Genomic DNA, 17252 nt, shown 5'->3' on the forward strand with positions numbered 1-17252 from the left:
GTCAGCAAGTTTACTTTGTGTTGACTTTGGCAAGGTCAGGGACCTAATGTTAGAAGACCATCTGTGTGGAAGAAATATAGCTTTTACTAATAACTTCTGGCATACCCTTGGATTTTGCAAAATATGACCAGGATACCCACAATTTGCCACGTTCAGCTAAAGTATAATTTGCGATCAGCAAAAAGATTGTTTCTTAGAAGCTTCCTATTTAAGATCTCGTAGGATATGGAAGACCTCAGGGGTGACTTCATTGCATAGCAATAATAGACATTATGACTTGTTGTTTAATGAATTCTCTGACTTACAAAAGATGTATTATTTTATCATGGCACAAATTCTGCTGGATTGTTTTCTTTAAAGATATTAGCTAGAACTAGAATTAGAATATACAAAAGAGTATAGTGGGTCAAAAATATATCTCCACTATTAGAATAAAATGAAGGGCTTGAAAAGAATGAACTACTAATAACAACTTGGATCTATCTCAAATGCATTTTGATAAAGCAAGACTCAAAAGGCACATGCTGTGTGATTCCATTTACATGACACTCTGGAACAAGCCAGATCGACAATTACTAGGAGCTGGTGGTGGAAGAGGAGTGGGGTTGACTGCAGAGACCTAAGAAAAGTTTCGATAGAAATGTTCTGTATCTTGATTGTGGTGGTGGTGACATGCTTGTAACCATTCATCAAAACTCCTAGAACTATTCACCAAAAGGGTGACTTTTACTAATTGTAAATTTCACCTCAGTAAATCTGGCTTAAGAAACCAAAACAAATGGCTGTAGTGTTGGTGCAGGTCAGTATTTCCTGTGAGTGTGTAGAACAGCATATCACTTTTTCTGAAATGTTGATGTAATTCTTATGTATTTACTTATTACACTTAATTACATCTTTGAAAGTCACATTTTTAGTTCGTTAAGTATTTTACTTTCTTCTCTATAAATAGTGATTGTCTAAAAATTTATTGAAAGTTTATCAGTTTCATGGAATATACTACATATGTTTCTTAGTATTTAAGTTTTTTATATTAATCAGGATGCTACAAATAACACCAATATTACTCGACCTGGCTTAAACAATAAGGAAGTTTATTGGCTTCATCTCTGTGGTTATGGGATGGCTGCTTATAGCACTCAAGACTACATGTACCCTCATTTACGTGGAGCAGCAAAGAGAGATCTCTTTTTTTATGGTTCTTCCTTAAGAGCAGGGAGCCTCCTTTTCCAAAGCTGCCAGTGCATATTCCCTCGTGTCTCATTGGCCCCCCAACCTATCGCTGTATACTCCTGATTGTGACACCATTCAGGGCTCCCCTTTTGATCTGTGGATAAGGTCAGTTTCCCCAAAGGAAGGGCTACATAGTAGTTGGGTAGACACACGAACCAAATCTGGATACCATTAAGAGATAGCGGGGAAGGGATGCCAGGTAGGCAAGCAGCAATGCTAGTACTTTACTCTGAGTTTAAGTTAAACCAAAACTTTGACTAATTATGGAATTTGACTACTACATAGTTGTTTCTTTTAAAATATTTATTTGGCTGCGCCGGGTCTTAGTTGTGGCACACGGGATCTTCGTTGTTGCCTGCGGGATCTTGTAGTTGCAGCATCTAGGCTCTTAATTGTGGCATGCGGGATCTAGTTCCCTAACCAGGGATCAAACCTGGGCCCTCTGCAATGAGATCGAGGAGTTTTAACCACTGGACCACCAGGGAAGTCCCGATTACTACATAGTTCTTATTTCAGTGTTTCTGAGACCACAAATTATTTAAACGTATTATATTACTTTACCCTAAAGACTTCACATAAAAATACCTCAGTTCTGTAAGAAGCAACGTGGTAACTTACCATGTTAGAACATATTTTGCATATAAAGCATAAAATAGATGTCATATGTGTTTAACACAATGAAGCATTTATACAGCTTAATAGCATTTTATACATAGTTTAAAATGTAGCATTTACACAAATCAGACACTGGTTTAAAGTACACTTTGGTCTGCTTTGGTACTAAAGTTTTTACTAAACTCTTATTATATTTCATAGTCTCCTAGAATGAGAAAAGTATTTCAGTAAAGTAACTAGGTAGAAACAACTCTGGATGGTACGCAGAGTCTGGATTTTATCCTGTCAGTGAGAAGAGGACTATTGAAGCATTTTGGTTTTTCCTATGGGAATTAGCATTAGGTGAGCAGAGCAGAGTTTTTGTTTTGTCTTGTTTTTTAATTGTATTTATTTATTTTTTGGCTGCATTGGGTCTTCGTTGCTATGCGCAGGCTTTCTCTAGTTGTGGCGAGCAGGGGCTACTCTTCCTTACGGAGCACAGGCTCTAGGCATGCTTGCTTCAGTAGTTGTGGCTTGGGGGCTCTAGAGCGCAGGCTCAGTAGTTGTGGTGCACAGGCTTAGTTGCTCTGCAGCACGTGGGATCTTCCTGGACCAGGGATCGACCCTGTGTCCCCTGCATTGGCAGGTGGATTCTTAACCACTGCTGTGCCACAAGGGAAGTCCCCAGAGCAGAGTTTTAGAAAAATTCCTCATACAATAGTATTCAAGGTGGGTTAGAGCCAAAAAAAATAATGGAATCAGTTAATTGGGCAACTAACTATTGATTGGCCTGGGCTTGAGATAAGGTATGAGCAAAACAGGGTGGCAGTGATGAGAGCTTAAAAGATGGATGCTAAAGACAAAATGCCATGAATAGGAGTTGGTGGCTGACTGGATTTTGTGGTAGGGAACTAAGCTTAAAGTAATTTAAGTCAGCTAACTGGAAAGGGATGGAACCATTGCTAGGATGGTAAGGTTGGAGGGTGGTGGTAGAATGGAGATTTTACAGAAATGATGAGTTTGGTCTTAGATTGACAACATGTCAAAGTGGTAATAAATGTCCAGCAATAGTTAGTCATGTGAGACTGCTTCTCATTCATTCATTCAGTGATATTTTATTGAGTGCCAGTGTTTTATTGAAGCACTGCAGTAGATAAAAGAGATGGAGCAGTTAACAACGAAAAAATGTTCCTGTCCTCATGGCACTAGCAAGGTTATACAGAGATATTTAAGAGTTAAGTAAATATAAACTGAAGAAATATTAAAGTCTAGATTTAATTAAAAGTAATATAGATAGAGGGAGGTGGGTGCGAGCATAGGTGAAAGATTAACAATGAATTGATGTTGGATCTTGGTGATGGACACATGGGGGTTTGTTTTACTATTTTCTTTACTTCTATATATGATTGAAATTTTCCATAATAAAAACAGTTTTTTTAAGGTAAAAAGTTCTGTGCATAGAGCTAATAATTAAACAAGATCTTTGAGAGAGTGATAAAAACATGTCCAAAGAGTAGCCTGAGAGAGGTAGGGGGAAAATGAGGAAAGTATAGTGTCTGGGAAGTAAAAAAGATAAAAGAAGTTTCAAAGAAAAGGTGGAAGATAGTGTTAATTGATACAGAGATCAAAGAAGTTATCATAGATTAAATCTAGCTGATTTCTAATTTTGTTCATTTCTGGTTGGATGTTCCTTGATGACTGAAAGGAATTGGGTACCTGAGAAGATTAGGAAAACTTTTGATGAAACCATTTTTTTTAATCAGTTTTTTTTAAATTTTATTTATTTATTTATTTATTTGCTTGATTTTGGCTGCATTGGGTCTTCGTTGCTACAAGTGGGCTTTCTCTAGTTGCTGTGAGTGAGGGCTACTCTTCATTGCGGTGCCCGGGCTTCTCATTGTGGTGGCTTCTCTTGTTGCAGAGCACAGGCTCTAGGTGCACGGGCTTCAGTAGTTGTGACACGCGGGCTCAGTAGTTGTGGCTCACGGGCTCTAGAAAGCAGGCTCAGTAGTTGTGGCACACGGGCTTAGTTGCTCTGCGGCATGTGGGATCTTCCCGGACCAGGGCTAGAACCCGTGTCCCCTGCACGGGCAGTCGGATTCTTAACCACTGCGCCACCAGGGAAGTCCTTGATAAAACCATTTGATAATATTTATTACTTGAGAAATACTGTCCAAGCTTTATTTCCTGATATGTGAATATCTGTTCTGTTTTCAGGAGACTAATGAGCAAAAACTTCACAAAATAGCCAATGAACTTTTGCTTACAGAAAGAGCTTACGTCAGCCGACTTGACCTCTTAGATCAGGTAATATTTTCCCTTTCAGTATTTTATTTTTTGGCATTATACATCATTTTAACTTAGTAATTTAAGTGTTTAAGAAACTGCAAGAAGGACCTAACCATTTTTGGCAAGTGAAAGCTACTTCCTCAAGGAGATCTCTAACATTTTCAGCTCTGTCAGTGAATTCATTAGGTATAAAGTTTTCATAATTCATAAAAAACAGATTGAAGGACTCTCTGTAGGAGTCGCAAAATGCATTTATCTGTGTCTTTCAATCCTAAACACTACTCTGTTTCTTGCCCACTTATTGTGATCCTGAAGGCTGTGTTATTAAATAGGAGATTCTGATACTGACATGAATACATCACTGATTCTTGTCTCACTTGCTGTTGTAAATGATCTGAATTCCTGCAGTCATAGGGCCAGAAGGAATTTTGAGAGTTTGCTTGTTCGGCCTTGCATAAAACGTTCAAAACAGTGCCAGGTGTAAATATTTGTTGAATATGTGAATAACATTTTGTACTTCCATCATGGTAGATGCTTGTGAATCATCTCAAATATACGTTTGCAAAGAAAGTTTGAAAATGCATCATTAAGAATAACTGTTAAACACGATGGCCTCTTAATCCTGTTTCAGTGATAAAAGATCAAGATAATTGGTAGATTGTCTGCTGATACAGACTCCTCTTATTAAAAGATAAAGTTGCCAACTTTGAGTAAATTAGTTGCAAGAAGATGTCCCGCTACTGCAGTTGGAAAAATGGAACTTCGTGGGAACAGGCCATCCTGGACACACCTTTTTATCAGTTCCTAGGGCAGACTACATGCCTGTTAGGGTGAGCCTTAAGGGTCCGGATTAAGACTTGTGTTCTCTGAGATAATGTGTTTGTGACTCAAATACTCACTTTCCAAAGAATTTCGCCATAAGTCAATCAATTCATGTTGGTTTGTGCCTTTGAAACAATGTTTCTCCTCATGGTGATTACAGACCTGAAACTTTTAGGTATTCCCATAGTGGAAATGTGTTTTTTCCACTTACCAAGTTGCATTTTTTTTTCTTTCTTTTTTTTCATCCATATTATCTTGTCAGCTCCTGTTGCTGACCTTTTAGAATTTAATCATAATTACTAAAATATCCTATTGGAGTCTCTAAGGACATAATTTGGTATTCTTTTTGCCTCTCAAGAAAATGCAATGGAGGTGAATTTAGAAAATAGACAACCATCTGGACATTATGAAAGAACAGACCTCCTTCTGCCTACATTTAACAGAATGGCAATTAAGAGGTATAGTAGCCCTACTAGAGTAGAGCTAAGACTGCAAAATTTTTTTTTACTGTCTTTAAGATACCTGTTATTATGTACAAGAGAAGATCTTTTTATCCTCATTTCTGAGTTTTAAGTTACCATGCATTATTATTTACTAAAGCAGGAAAACATGTGAGAACTGAAATAGTCTTTTGTTTATGCATTGACCACGTATTTTTTAAGCACCTTTTCTACTGTGAGAAGTAAATCACAATGTTCTACCTCCCCAAGGAGTGTACAGTTTTAATAGGGAAAATGAGACACATGCCAACAAATTATAATAAAGGGCAATATGTAATATGTGCCATAGAAGTCAATCAAAATATAAAGAGGAGTGGAAAATACCACAGTTATTATGTATCTGTATAGTTTTCCATCTTTTAACTCTACCTATGGATAGGAAGGGTAAATCCTGTTACCCTCAACTGGAAATTCTCTGGAACAGAAAAGATTAACATCCCACAGATAGAGGCATAGCCTAGGTTAGAGTCAAAGCTTCCTAATTCTAATTCCTGGTTCTTCTTAAAGCATATACTCACTCCTACATTTCAAAAATGATTGATTTCTTGAATCACGAGCTTTGCCATTTATTCAACAAAAAGTTACTAAGAGCCCACTATATGCCTTAGCACAGTGCTAGATGGTTAACCAATAACTTTGAAGTAATGTTTGCATTAATTCTCTTATTCAGGTATTTTATTGCAAACTACTGGAAGAAGCAAATCGAGGCTCATTTCCAGCAGAGATGGTGAATAAAATCTTTTCTAATATTTCATCAATAAATGCCTTCCATAGTAAATTCCTATTGCCAGAGCTGGAGAAAAGAATGCAAGAATGGTAAGAGGCATAGATAGCAAATAATATATCTAAGGCAGTCATACTAGAAGCTGTGTTATTCAGCTGTTAACTTGAAATAATAATGCTACACAGAGCTGTAAACAAACATTTACACAAAGTTTTTATGTTAAAGATCACTGAAAGACCTTGTGGTACATTTTTGTCTTTAGTTGAAAAAGGTTTCATCTCTCCTTTCCAAGCTATAGTTTGATTGGTGGAGACAAGATATTAAGGGTAATCTGGAGCTTCAAGATTTCCAAGAGTAAAGCATCTCTCTTTACTGTGTTATTCCTAACCTCCCTGTAAAAAGGTGCTTTTTCGCTTTCTCTCAATCTCACAGCAAAGTGGATCTGACAAAGCGCAGGGTACATGTAGAAAGTGATTACTTCATTTGGAGTCCTGTTAATTCACTCATTCTATAAGAAATCTTAACAACTTGTTTCTATGTTTTATACAGGGAAACTACCCCTAGAATTGGTGACATCCTTCAGAAATTGGCCCCATTCCTTAAGATGTATGGAGAATATGTGAAGGGATTTGATAACGCAATGGAATTGGTTAAAAACATGACAGAGCGTATTCCCCAGTTCAAATCAATAATTGAAGAAATTCAGGTAATAGGACTCTTTTGTTCAAGGCTATAATTACTTTTTCTGTACAAATCATAAGGTCTTCTAGATCTAAAATTTAGATTGAGAGATTTGAGACACCTGGCCAAATTCCATTCTGGTCTGAATTATGCAGAAATCATCTCTGCAAAGTTAAAATATTTATTGAGCACGTGCAATATACTGAACAGTGAATTCTCCATTTGCTTTTGAGACAAGGAAAGTCTGGCTTTATCAGGGTCCACATTAATTTACAAAGTAAGTTCCCATTCAGCTCTGTGTCTCTCTTGCTTGCTTTCAGAGGTTGAGATGTTGGAATGACTATAAATGAATATAAAGAATGATTGCTATAAACCCTGACATTTTAGAAACATAATTACAGTTGATCCTTGAACAATGTAAGGGTTATGGGTGCTGATCCCCTATGTGTTTGAAAATCCCAGTATAACTTTACTGTCAGCCCTCCATATCTGTGGTTATGCCTCATGGATTCAATCAACCATGGATTAGTACTGTAGTACGCGTTTACTGAAAAAAAAAATGTGCATATAAGTTGACCTGTGCAGTTCAAACCCATGTTCAAGGATCAACTGTATTCTGTTTTATTTCATTTTGGGGTGTTTTTTTGGTCATTTTATATATGTGTCCTGACTTAAAATTTCATCAGACCTGGATAATACATTTTAATAATATCATAGTAATTTCTGTTTGATTCTCTAGTCAAAACTGTTAATCATTTCTTCTTTGCTGAAGTTTAAATATTGAAAAGGAATTCTTTAGATCACATAAGGTTATTTGGGTGGGGATTCTTTTTTTTTTTTTTTTTTTTTTTAAGATGTTGGGGGTAGGAGTTTATTAATTTATTTTTGCTGTGTTGGGTCTTCGTTTCTGTGCGAGGGCTTTCTCTAGTTGTGGCAAGCGGGGGCCTCTCACTATCGTGGCCTCTCTTGTTGTGGAGCGCAGGCTCAGTAGTTGTGGCTCACGGGCCTAGTTGCTCCGTGGCATGTGGGATCTTCCTGGACCAGGGCTTGAGCCAGTGTCCCCTGCATTAGCAGGCAGATTCTCAACCACTGTGCCACCAGGGAAGCCCCTGGGTGGGGATTCTTTTGCTCCTTGACTTCTTTTGTGTTACATAAATATATATATATTTATTTTTTACAAATTTATTTATTTATTTTTGGCTGCATTGGGTCTTCGTTGCTGTGTGCGGGCTTTCTCTCGTTGTGGTGAGCGGGGGCAACTCTTCGTTGAGGTGCGTGGGCTTCTCATCGTGGTGACTTCTACTGTTGCAGAGCATGGACTCCAGGAGCACAGGCTTCAGTAGTTGTGGCTCCCGGGCTCTAGAGTGCCGGCTCAGCAGTTGTGGCACCAGGCCCAGCTGCTCCATGGCATGTGGGATCTTCCTACACCAGGGCTCGAACCTATGTCCCCTGCATTGTCAGGCAGACTCCCAACCACTGCGCCACCAGGGAAGCCCCTGTGTTACATAAATATTTTTATATGTTTTTTAAACTCATTAATATAGTGATATGATTACTGTTTTGTACAATTTTATGTCTTTTAAAGGAGTTAAGAGAATATTAAAAAATATCTATACGCAGATCAGTGTGATGCTGACAACATCAACAAAAGAAAAGACAAAAGCCACATGATCATCTCAATAGATGCAGAAAAAGCATTTGATAAAATGCAACATCCATTCATGATAAAAACTCTTACCAAAATGGGTATTGAAGGAACATATCTCAACATAATAAAAACTATTTGTGAAATACCCACAGCCAGCATAACACTCAATGGTGAATAGCTTGAAAGCCTTCCCACTAAAATCTGGAGCAAGACAATGATGCCCATTCTCACCACTTCTATTCAACATAGTATTTGGAAGTCCTAGCCACAGCAATCAGACAAGAAAAAAGAAATAAAAGGTATCTAAATTGGAAGAGAAGTGGTACAATTGTCATTATATGCAGATGACATGATACTGTATATAGAAAACCCTTAAAGACTCCACACAGAAACTACTAGAAACTGATAAATGAATTCAGCAACATAGCAGGATACAAGATTAACATACATAAATCTGTTGCATTTCTTTACACTAACAGTGAAATATCAAGAAGGGAGAGTGAAAAAATAATCCCTTTTAAAATTGCAGCCAAAAAAAAAAAATACTTAGGAATAAAACCTGACAAAGGAGGTAAAAGACTTATATTCTGAGAATTATAAAACATTGATAAAGGAAATTGAAGATGATTCAAAGAAATGGAAAACTATCCCATGCTCTTGGATTGGAAGAATTAATATTGTTAAAACAGCCATACTACCGGAAGTAATCTACAGGTTTAATACAATCCCTATCAAAATACCCATGACATTTTTTACAGAGCTAGAACAAATAATCCTAAAATTTATATGGAACCATAAAAGACCCAGAATTGCCAAAGCAATCCTGAGGAAAAAGAACAAAGCTGGGGGCATAACCCTCCGAGACTTCAGACAATACTATAAAGCCACAATAATCAAAACACTGTGATATTGGTATAAAAACAGACATGTGGATCAGTGGAACAGAATAGAGAGCCCAGAAATAAACCCACACACCTATGGTCAGTTAATCTTCGACAAAGGAGACAAAAATATACAATGGAGAAAAAACAGTCTCTTCAGCAATTGGTGTTGGGAAACCTGAACAGCTGCATGTAAATCAATGAAGTTAGAACATACCCTCCCACCATACACAAAAATAAATTCAAAATGGCTTAAAGACTTAAATATATAAGACATGACACCATAAAACTAGAAGAGAATATAGCAAAACATTGTCTGACAGAAATTGTACCAATGTTTTCCTAGGTCAGTCTCCTGAGGTAATAAAAATAAAAGCAAAAATAAATAAATGGAACCTAGTCAAACCTAGAAGCTTTTGCACAGCAAAGGAAACTGTAAGCAAAACGAAGAGACAGCCTATGGACTAGGAGAAAATATTTGCAAGTGGTACAACCAAAAAGGGCTTAATTTCCAAAATATACAAATGGCTCATACAACTCATAACAAAAAAACAAACAACCCAGTCAAGAAATGGGCAGATGACCTAAATAGACATTTCTCCAAAGAAGACATACAGATGGCCAAAAGGCACATAAAAAGATGATCAACATCACTAATTATTAGAGAAATGCAAGTCAAAATTACAGTGAGGTATCATCTCACACCAGTCAGAATGGCCATCATTTAAAAGTCTACAAATAAATGCTGGAGAGGATGTGGAAAAAAGGGAACCCTCCAACACTGTTGGTGGGAATGTAAATTGGTGCAGCCACTATGGAGAATAGTATGGAGGTTCCTTAAAAAACTTAGAGTAACCATATGATCCAGCAATCCCACTCCTGGACATATATCCAGAGAAAACTCTAATTCGAAAAGATACAACATGCACCCCAATGTTCATAGCAGCACTATTTACAATAGCCAAGACACGGAAGCAACTTAAATCTCCATCGACAGTTGAATGGATAAAGAGGATGTAGTATATATACACAGTGGAATACTACTCAGCCATAAAAGTGAATGAAATAATGTCATTTGTAGCAACATGGATGGACCTAGAGATTATCATACTAAGTGAAGTAAGTCAGAAAGAGAAAGACAAATACCATATGACATCACTTATATGTGGAATCTAAAATATGACTCAAATGAACTTATTTATGAAACAGAAACAGACTCAAAGACATAGAAAACAAGCTTGTGGTTACCAAAGAGGAAAGGGGGGTGCGGGAGGGATAAATTAGGAGTTTGGGATTAGCAGATACAAACTACTATATGTAAAATAGATAAGCAACAAGGTCCTACTGTATAGCACCAGGAAATATATTCAATACCCTGTGATAAACCATAATAGAAAAGAATATGGACAGAGAATATATATGTATAACTGAATCACCTTGCTGTACACCAGAAACTAACACAACATTGTAAATCAACTATTCTTCAATTTGAAAAAAGAAAAATGTCTTCAAATATGTTTTTTGGGGGTTTTTTTTTGCTATGCGCGGGCCTCTCAGTGTTGTGGCCTCCCCCGGACGCACAGGCTCAGCGGCCATGGCTCACGGGCCCAGCTGCTCCGCAGCATGTGGGATCTTCCCAGACAGGGGCATGAACCCGTGTCCCCTGCATCGGCAGGCGGACTCTCAACGACTGCGCCACCAGGGAAGCCCTACAAATATGTTTTTAACCCATATATTTACCATTTCTGGAATAAGTTCCTTTCAGCATGAAAATGATGTGTTTCTTGTGAGGCAGAGTGAATAGCAATGAATTTTCTTGGGCTTTGTTTATTTGGAAAATATTTTTTTCTTCACTATTGAATGATAGCATTGCTAGACACAGAATTCTTGGCTGATAGCTTTTTTCTTTCAGCAATTTGAATGTCATTTCAGTGTTTTCTGTCCTCCCTCGTGTCAGATGAGAAGTTAGCCCTTAATTGTATTGACAGTCCCCTGTATGTAATGAATCGCTTTTCTCTTGCTGCTTTCAAAGTTTTCTCTTTGTTTTTGGCTTTTAGCAGTTTGAAAATGATGTGGATCTTTTTTGTATTTATTCTGCTTGGAGTAGATTGAGCTCCTTGGTTGTGTAGATTTTTTTAAATCAGTCTGAGAAGTTTTCAGCCATTGTTTCTTTGAATTTCATATTTTCATTACCCAAGTTTCTTTCTTTTTTTAATTAATTAATTAATTAATTAATTTTTGGCTACGCTGCGTCTTCGTTGCTGTGCACAGGCTTTCTCCAGTTGTGGCGAGCGGGGGCTACTCTCCGTTGAGGTGCGCCGGCTTCTCATTGTGGTGGCTTCTCTTGTTGCGGAACATGGACTCTAGGCACGCAGGCTTCAGTAGCAGGCTTCAGTGCGTGAGCTCAGTATTTGTGGCTTGTGGGTTCTAGAGCACAGGCTCAGTAGTTGTGGCACACGGGCTTAGTTGCTCCACGGCATGTGGGGTCTTCCCGGACCAGGGCTTGAACCCGTGTCCCCTGCATTGGCAGGCAGATTCTTAACCACTGCTCCACCAAGGAAGTCCCATTATGTGAGTTTCTGAGACCTGTTCAATTTTCTTCCTTTTTTCTCTTTGTTCTTTACACTGTATAATTTCAATTAATATTCCTTCAAGTTCATTGATTCTTCTGCCATCTTGTTTCTTCCGTTGAGTCTCTGGGGTGAATTTTTCATTTCAGTTATTGTACTTTTCAACTCCAGAATTTTCATTTGGTTCTTTTTTATACTGTCTGATTCCTCCTTGAAAATTGCTATGTATGCATGTATTGTTGTTATACTTTTCATGTTCTTCAAATATGATTACCTTTATTTCTTTGAACATACATATAATAGCTATGTTGAAATCTTTGCTATATCCAATATCTAAGTTCACTCAGAGACAATTTTATTTGACTGCCTTTTTTCTTCAGTGTAGGTTAATACTTCACTGTTTATTTGAATATCTCTTTTTGTTTTTGCTGAATGTTGGACATTATTATTTATTTGTTTGTTTATTTTTTAATTTTTGGCTGCATTGAGTCTGTTGCTGCGCATGGGCTTTCTCTAGTTGTGGCGAGCAGGAGCTACTCTTCGTTGAGGTGCGTGGGCTTCTCTTTGTGCTGCCTTCTCTTGTTGCAGAGCACGGGCTCTAGGCGCGCGGGCTTCAGTAGTTGTGTTGCATGGGCTTAGTTGCTCCGCGGCATGTGGGATCTTCCCGGACCGGGACTCAAACCTGTGTCCCCTGCATTGGCAGACAGATTCTTAACCACTGCACCACCAGGGAAGCCCTGGATATTTTAGATAACCTATTTTGTGGGAACTCTAGATTTGGATTTTCCCTACTGAGAGTGGCTGCGGTTACTTTTGTTTTTGTGTTTGTTTATTAACTTGCTTAGACTAAATCTATGAACTTTATCTCTCCTCTGGTATGCAGCCACTAATGTCTCTATTCAGTTTTTTGTTGAATGTTCTTGTGTTTGTATGTGATCTTGGCTTTATAGGGGTTGCCCCTATATCTGTGTAGGTTAAAGATCAAACAGTTGTTAAACACAGGTGCTTAACTACCTAGATCCAGTTAGCTTCTCTCCTCTGCTGATGGCCCTATAATTGTGTGTGGAGGGACACACACTTATTTAAAGATCGGGCCATTTCCAAAGTCCTTGTGGCCCTTTCCCATCTCCTATCTGTATCTTCTGTCTGCATCTCCACAACCTCGGAGTGGCCAGGAGGTTGCTGGCTTGGGCTCTCTTCTGTCTCTGCTGGTTATTCACACAGCCTCAGCCAAGGAAATGATTGTCCGACCACAACACAGCTTCAGGCTATTAAAGTCATTGGTCTTCCCCACTTGCCCACCTCAGAGACCATCACTTCCACTGACAGTGTTGCTGGGCATATGGTTCACCGCTGTAAATCAAATGAGCCCTCTTCAACTTCAGCAGAGAAACTGCCAGTCCTCACAGCCTGCCCCACCCTTGCAGAATCTTCACAGTGACTGAGCTGGGAGAGGAAGAGGTGCAGCCCCAGGCCAGAATACCACAGCTTCTTGCTGTTCTTACCCAAAGTTCAGCAGTTTTTAAGAGAAACACTTTTCAGATTGTTTTGTGCCTTTGGTCAATTTCCAAAGTGCTGAAATGATTGCTGTTGTTGTTAAAATCAATTTTATCCAGCTTTAAAGCTGCTTTTTATTTTTTTTTAATTTTTATTGGAATATAGTTGCTTTACAACATTGTGTTAGTTTCTACTGTGCAGCAAAGTGAATCAGCTATAGGTATACATATATCCCCTCTTTTTTGGATTTCCTTCCCGTTTAGGTCACCATGGAGCATTGAGTAGAGTTCCCAGTGCTATAGTAGGTTCTCATTATAAAGTCGCTTTTTAAAGGGAGGATTTTGCCAATCTCCTCACTCAGCCATAGCCAAAAGTCCTGCTCTTCCCCTTCACTCCTTTTATTGAACATCTCTTTTCTCTCATGATTAAGCACTCATCTACCTTTCTGAACACTGGCTCCTTCTTTGGTTCTTTCACTAACCCCTTTTGTTAATATTGAAATGTGGGCAGAATACAAGGTTTTTGCCCTTCATAGTCTTCTTTCTCTCCACAGTCTCAATGTTGTCATAGTTTCCCAAGCCTTTAACCATCATGTCATACAGATGCTTATAGAGTCATTATTTCTAGTGTATTCCTCTACCCCTGAACTCCAGTTACAAAATGCTGAGTGCTGGCTACACAATTCTGTATGAACATCTTGTTGTCAATACAAAGTCAACATGTTCCATTCCTGTCTTTAGCTTACAAACATTTTTTCCACTTCACCTTTTGTGCCTTGCATAGAGTAGCTTGTGGTTATGGGATTGGATTTATCACATAGCACCAATATTCTTTTATTCACCAGAATTTGATCACTTGGCTTTATCTTTGATTTGTCACTTTTCCTCATTCTCTGTATGTGTTCATTTGCCTGTTAGATAATATTTTCAAGGGACTTAGCATGGAGCTTGTTGCATAGTAAGTGCTCACTACACAATGGTGGTCATTATCGTTGTTTCATCAAATATTAAAACTATCTCAGCAACGTCTGTCTTCTCCATGTTATGAAGAAAGGATGGAGTTGTGAAAGGAATGGTAGATTGAGAATCAACTAATCTAGTTTAGGATTCTAGTCTGCCACTTAGAGCCACTTGACCTTAGAAAACTCCCCTAACTTTTCTGAGCCAGTTTCTTCATGTAAAAATTTGGGGATCAGTAATATTTTCCTGGATATATATATATATATATATATATATATATACACACACATATATGCATGTGTGTGTATATTTACCATAGGCTTGCTGGAGAAAATCAAATGCAATAACTAAACTTATAATATTAATATCTTATACTTTATTAAGGAAAGCCATTAACCCTCAGCTTCCATGCTAATTTCAGGCTCTTTTTACTTTTCTCCTGGGCTACAATAACTTCCAAACTAGTTTCCCGACATCTGCCTAAAGCCACATTGCTGTAGGTTAATCTTAATAGCTGTCATATCTAATGATATCACTCCCCTGCATGAAAACCTGCATTAGATGAAGTAAATCTAAACCCAGCTTGACATTATTGCCCCAGATTACATTTTCTTCCTTATCCCCTATTTCCCTGTAAATATCTTATTTCCGAGCAGAACTCAACTGCCCCCTTTCACTAAACATGCTTCATGCCCCACTGTCTTGGGCCTGTTCTCCAACGTCCCTCTTCCTGCACTTACCTGGTATTCCTCATTTCCCTGCCCAAAGCCTGACCTCACCTGAGTTTATGTGTAAATATTCCATTCTCTATGAAGCTTTTAGTTTCTTGTTTGCTTTGAATGCAAACATCATGTCTTAATACAACATTTTTTACCCTGCAGTGCCCTGATCATCGTCATCAATAAATATAGTAAGAGGGTTTCTTCTTTGTTTAATATGAACAGGAACACACCTTATTTTTCAAGTAATCTTTTTTCTCTCCTTCCATGTTGACAGCTTACTGAAAGCATGTTCTATAGACTCAGTTTTGCCCTAAGCAAAGGAGATCTGTTTAGAGTTTGATTTCTAATGGAAAAGAATGCCATGACCTAATGAAAAATTAAATTTTTCTCATCTTGTCACTTTTCTACATGTGGAGTCTTTTAAGTTAAAAGGTAATGACATTTATGGTAGCCTTATTATGAAATAGTTTCTGCTGAGTCCAGAGTCATTTAATGCAGTGTTACTTAGTGAACCTCATTGAATAGATGCTTCTTTTGAAAATCTCTGGAGTATGATTTAATAATGTGACCTGACAAACCCTTGTAGTGACTAATTGAAGTGGATGTCATCAATCTGGAAATTTCTTGCTTAAATTCTGCTTGATTTTTCTTTCTGTTCTTAACACTAGATTGGTGGTCCTCAAACTTTAATGGAAGAATTGGAGGCGTTTTTATGCATATGCCCAGGCTGTGGCCTCAAAATTGTGGTTTCATAGATTGCGATGGGGTTCAGAATTTCCGTTTTTAATAGCATCCCAGGTATATCTAATGCAGGTGATGCACAGACCACACTTTGTAGTGAAATGCTGCCCTTAATGAAAATTCTATGTTACGTTGAACTTTTTTAGACTGGCTAACCTAATTTTTAAATCTTTTTTTAAAAACCTTTCTCATTACAGAAACAGAAGATCTGTGGGAGCTTGACTTTGCAGCATCACATGCTAGAACCTGTTCAGCGGATTCCCCGGTATGAGATGCTCCTTAAGGACTACCTAAGGAAATTGCCCCCTGGTTCTCCGGACTGGAATGATGCTAAAAGTAAATACTCCCCCCACCCCGGCCCCGCCCCTGCTTTCCATTTTTGGATAATTTAGTGGCCAAGTAGACTTGTGATTTCAAAGTGAGATAGGTCTCATAGCCACTTTAGTAAAATATTGGTGCCGGAAAATAACCTCACTGGAAATTGTCATCAGTACCTCAATTGGGCAAGCACTTTTGAGCCCAAATCATAGGCTTGGAGCAGTGCAAATCACATTTCTCATGCTGGTTTCACGTTAATCGTTAACTCTGAAATATAAAACTGTAGTCTTAGAGACATCTGGAATAGCAATACACAATTACCTTCTCACAGGAAGAATACAACCATTCAGAATTACTAGTGCTGCTGGTTAATTAGGTAGGTTGATACATACCAAGAAAACTAAGATGATATTTACTATGTAAAAATAGCCTAAGCAAAGTGATATCTCTCTACCTTTTTCTACTGTAAGACAGAAGAGGCAATGGTGCTGTTTAATGTCAGTTAACATTTTCCCTGAGAAAACTTTATTCCTGCTCAACTCCTGTGCTACATTAGATCATAATGGAAGACTTTTTAGGGCTTAAGAGTTTCAATAAGAATTTTGTTTTCTTGTGTACTTTAAAAAAAATCAGTTAACTGTGAAGAGAAAATTTAACTTAGATTAGTAATCAACATGTACAAACAATACTGGTGTACAATCTTAAAGCATTGCTACTTTCTCTAATAATTTTTTGTCTGCTGTTATAAGTGAACCTTGTTGAGAGATGAACACAAAACACAATGTTTGGTCTTAGAGACTGGGTCTTTTTCTGAACATAGGCTATCTGTGATGTTTCTCCCACCATCCAAGTGAGTTGGTGACCACAGGAACTTCTTATCTCCCCTTTCTTCCTCTAAAGTTTAGAATTATCCTAACTTGTCTTCTTCCACTTTCCACTTCATCTCCACTTTCCACTCACCTGGCCTGAGTGCTTGGTTTTAGTAGTGGTAGGATTGGAGGTTGGATCACCATTGCTACTTCTCAAACTAGTCTCTTGGGTGGTGGCCCCAGCCCATCTTAATTTGTCTCCCTCTA

The 17252-nt window shown here is 38.0% G+C and overlaps 1 protein-coding gene across 5 annotated transcripts in view; it reads left to right on the forward strand.

Moving 5' to 3' along the window:
• FGD4 (FYVE, RhoGEF and PH domain containing 4) overlaps positions 1-17252 on the forward strand; it is a 206482-nt gene that overhangs the window by 156568 nt on the left and 32662 nt on the right. For all 5 annotated transcript variants that reach the window (XM_029204415.1, XM_029204412.1, XM_029204411.1 and 2 more), the window contains exons 5-8: positions 4042-4131; positions 6106-6251; positions 6709-6865; positions 16056-16194. In XM_029204415.1, coding sequence (XP_029060248.1) covers positions 4042-4131; positions 6106-6251; positions 6709-6865; positions 16056-16194 — 532 coding nt within the window. The remainder of the gene's footprint in view (positions 1-4041; positions 4132-6105; positions 6252-6708; positions 6866-16055; positions 16195-17252) is intronic.

This window comes from Monodon monoceros, unplaced genomic scaffold, assembly GCF_005190385.1.
Source record: "Monodon monoceros isolate NGI ecotype Baffin Bay Population unplaced genomic scaffold, NGI_Narwhal_1 Super_Scaffold_6, whole genome shotgun sequence".
In the NCBI taxonomy this organism is placed as follows: domain Eukaryota; kingdom Metazoa; phylum Chordata; class Mammalia; order Artiodactyla; family Monodontidae; genus Monodon; species Monodon monoceros.